We start from the raw sequence: 4,339 nt of genomic DNA on the forward strand, positions 1-4,339 counted from the left end.
TATATATAGAGAAAGATTTGCTTAAAAATAATTATGCCATTAATATTATAATATGGGATTAAACACAATGGTTTTAAAACAGAACTTTAAATTGCCTTTTGTTTTGTTTTTTTAGAATACCAGGATGCACCAAGACTCACTTTTGCCCAAATATTGCTTCTCACAATTCGGACATTTAATGATCACTGTTTCAGTTCTAGGCTCTTTATTTCCACAAATAAGGGTTTATACAGTCGTAAGATTTTCTTATCAAGAAAAACGTAATGGGATTTAACATAATTACATCAACCATAACCATTACTCACTACATTATAAATGAGTGATGAGTCAAACAGTTTCCACCCTTTTTTTAATGCGTCACAAGTCATCCACAATCAGAAGTATGATGCTAAATCTCTCACCATGGTGGGACAGATACTATTTTAAGGTTTAAAGAACTTTTATTTAATGTCCCTGAAATATGTAAGAGAAACAAAAGGAGTATGCCAGCAGTTTACACATGAGTGAGCGAGACCAGGTTGGTTTTGCTTAAATAACTATAATTGACAGAATGACCGAGAATGGACACAGATATGAAGCTTTCAAGCATGTGCCTGCTGTTTCTGTTTGAAGTCTGCAATTCTGCCTTCCATTAAAGGACGGAAGTGGCGAATCAATCCCTAAAAACAAAAAATATATAAATGTAAGCTTCAGACAAAACATCTACAGCTGTTTAGATTAATAATGGAGATACATTTTAAAATAATTTATCTATTTAACGGATTAGTTCACTTCTATGAAAATTACCTGATAAATGACTCACCCCTTGTCATCCAAGATGTTCATATCTTTCTTTCTTCAGATGAAAAGAAATGAAGGTTTCTGAGGAAAACATTCCGGATTTTTCTCAAAATAGTGGACTTCAATGGGAGCCAACGGGTTGAAGGTCCAAACTGCAGTTTCAATGCAGCCTCAAAGGGCTCTACACTATCCCAGCCGAGAAATAAAAGTCTTATCTAGCATAACGATTGGTCATTATCTAATCAAATTAAAATGTCTATACTTTTTAGGCACAAATGCTTGTCTTGCACTAGCTTGACATCAAACATTACGTAATCACGTTGAAAAGGTCACACACGGTTGGTTCTTCATCTGTGTACTTGTACTGTCTGTGTACTGGTCCTGGAATGATTTCCTCAAAAACCTTAATTTCTTTTCGACTGAAAAAAGTAAGACATGAACATCTTGAACATTTGGCTGAGTATCAGCCTTATCAGGGAATTTTCATTCTAGAAGTAAAATAATCCTTTAAATCAAAACACCTACAAAAACAATGAAATTGTTCAAAATAACATAAAATGATATTCTTTACCTGAACTGGCCATGCGGCTCCGTCTCCCAAAGCGCAGATGGTGTGGCCCTCAATCTGCTTGCTGATCTCCCAGATCATGTCAATCTCTGCTGACTGTGCATCGCCTTTCACAAAGCGCCACATCATCTTATTCATCCAGTCCACTCCTGAGAGGCACACAAAAGACAGACTGGTAAATATTCACTGTAATGTAACATTGTAAATGTAAATACTGAGAAATGCATATATTCATATAAATTTGCAGTAATTCTTACCCTCTCTGCAAGGAGTGCACTGCCCACAGCTCTCGTGCTTGTAGAATTCAATCAAGCGGGCAATAGCTCGGATAACATCAGTCTGTGAAGGGCAAAAATTTGGGTGATCAAATGGCCAAACACTCAAATTATCAGACGGATATATTTCTATATTAAAAAATGCTAAGGAGTTTGAAGTAAAAGAAAAGTGGAGAAGAATAGTTTCAAAGTGGTCCATATGGTTACATGATGTGCCGATTAATTAGTTAAATGAATCACAATCAATTTGGTTGAGAAATTACCACTGACATGCCACTATTTTAACAATGTCCTTACTACCTTTCTGGGCCTTGAATGTGGTAGTGTGGTGCTGTCTATGCAGGGTCAGAAAGCTCTTGGATATCATCAAAAAAAAATTATTTGTGTTTCAAAGTTGAACTAAAGTCTTACAGGTTTGGAACGACATGTGGGTGAATAATTAATGACAGAATTTTCATTTTTGGGTATAATATCACTTTAAAATGACATACCTGGCCTGGTTTACTAATTTTAACACATTATGGCCCGGTTTCATAGACAGGGCTTAGCCTAAGCCAGGATTAAGCCATAGTTCGATTAAGACATTTAAGTAGTTTTTATAAAGGTGCCTTAGAAAAACATTACTGGTGTGCATCTTGAGACAAAACAAAGGCACTGATATATTACAAGATCAGTCAGTGCAAGTTTCTTTCAGCTGAAACAGCTCAGACTTGCATTTTAGTTTAGGACTAGGCTTAAGCCTTGTCTGTGAAACCGGGGGTATGTTTACCAATTTAACTTTTTAAATGGCCTGACCTAGTTATTTTACAAATCAACTTACTGATTTATCCATGACAATAAGTGCAGCTGTGCCCAGACCAGTCTGAGCCTGAATGAGGGCATCAAAATCCATGAGAACGGTGTCGCACACATGACGTGGGATTAGCGGTGTGGAAGAGCCACCAGGAATAACACACAGGAGATTATCCCAGCCACCCCGAACACCACCTACAGAGATCATATCAATTAAGGCTCAATAATCTTGACCATGAACAAACATTTCCAAGTACGGATGAAATTAGGTGTACCAGCATGTCTTTCAATCAGCTCCTTCAGAGGAATGGACATCTCTTCTTCCACCGTGCAGGGGTTGTTGACATGGCCTGAAATGTTGAAGAGCTTGGTGCCAGAGTTTCTCTCTCGGCCGAAACTCAGAAACCATGTGCCGCCACGACGGCAAATGGTTGGTGCCACAGCTACTGTCTCAACGTTGGCGACGGTTGTTGGACAGCCAAACACACCTGCAACAAGAACACATAGCTAGTCACTTTAAGTAAAATAAATTAAATTAAAAACACATCACATTTGTAAAAAGTTACTTATAATGAAAATCAACAGTACATCAGAAACACAATTATAATTTTTGACTTACCAACGTCAGCAGGAAAAGGGGGTTTCAGGCGGGGTTTTCCCTGTTTGCCCTCGATGGACTCAATCAGAGCAGTCTCCTCACCGCAGATGTACGCTCCCGCACCGCGCATCACAAACACGTCAAAGTCATAACCCGAGCCGCATGCATTCTTGCCAATCAGCCCAGCTGCATAGGCCTCGTTAATGGCCACCTGAGGGAAACCACACATAAACACATTAGGTCAATATTAATTATTTTTTGGAATAAATCATTATTTTTGTTTTCTTTGCACACAAAAAGTATTCTCGTCACTTCATAACATTACAGTTGAACTACAGATGTCACATGATGTTCTTACTACCTTTCTGGACTGTGAATGTGTCAGTTGCATTGCTGTCCTTGCAGGGTCATTAAGCCCATGGATTTCATCAAAAATATCTTAAGTGTTCAGAAAATGAACGAAGGTTTTACACGTTTGGAACAACATGAGGGTGAGTAATTAATGACAGAGTTTTCATTTTTGGGTAAACTATACTTTTTACCACTTTGCATGGAAGATTTGACATACAATCAATCCTTTAATGTTTGACAACACTAATATGGCAAAAAATTACGATTACATAATAAAAAAAAATATTTAAATACAATATTTTTATTACTAAACTAAAAGTATAAAAACAAATGTAGATTCATACATTTTTTTCAAAATATTTATAATATATAATTTATAATAATTTATAATATATAGTGTAATAATAGTAACATACTACTATTCAAAAGTTTGGAGTCCAGATAAGTAAGTAATATGCATATTTGGCACTCAGTTAACATTTGTTATTATTATCAATGATGAAAGCAGTTGTGCTGCTCAATATTTCTGTGGAAACTACTGTACATGTTTTTTAGGATTCTTTAAAGAAAATAGTGTTAATAAGAACAGCATTTATTTGAAAAAGAAATCATTTGTAACATGTCACAATGTCACTTTTGACAAGATAAATACATCACTTACTGAATAAACGTATGCATTTCTTTCAAAAACAAACCGTGAAATATAAAAAAAAAAAGTTAAATATAACAAAAGGATAATACTACTATTTAATTATTGATACACTGTTTTTATTTATTAATTAGCATTTTATTTATTAATTTTGCATTTTGAAAGAGCCTATGATGCCTTAAAGCAGTGTTTCTCAACCCTGGTCCTGGGCGCCCCCCAACACTGCACATTTTGTATGTGTTCCTTATCTGACACACCCATTTTAGGTCCTGGAGATGTTTTCTAATGAGCTGATGAGTGCAATCAGCTGTGCTTGATTAGGGAGA

The 4,339-nt window shown here is 36.0% G+C and overlaps 1 protein-coding gene across 1 annotated transcript; it reads right to left on the reverse strand.

The window, feature by feature from the left end:
* Positions 1–330: 330 nt before the first annotated feature.
* ndufv1 (NADH:ubiquinone oxidoreductase core subunit V1) lies at positions 331–3,257 on the reverse strand. The gene is made up of 6 exons (XM_073821412.1): positions 3,035–3,257; positions 2,691–2,903; positions 2,444–2,610; positions 1,606–1,687; positions 1,352–1,497; positions 331–659 (listed from the first exon to the last, which is right to left on the reverse strand). Exons 1-6 carry the CDS (start codon positions 3,240–3,242, stop codon positions 582–584), a joined length of 894 nt encoding a protein of 297 aa, XP_073677513.1. The 5' UTR covers positions 3,243–3,257; the 3' UTR covers positions 331–581.
* Between the last annotated feature and the right edge of the window lie 1,082 nt (positions 3,258–4,339).

This window comes from Garra rufa, chromosome 17 (genome assembly GCF_049309525.1).
Source record: "Garra rufa chromosome 17, GarRuf1.0, whole genome shotgun sequence".
Lineage (NCBI taxonomy): Eukaryota > Metazoa > Chordata > Actinopteri > Cypriniformes > Cyprinidae > Garra > Garra rufa.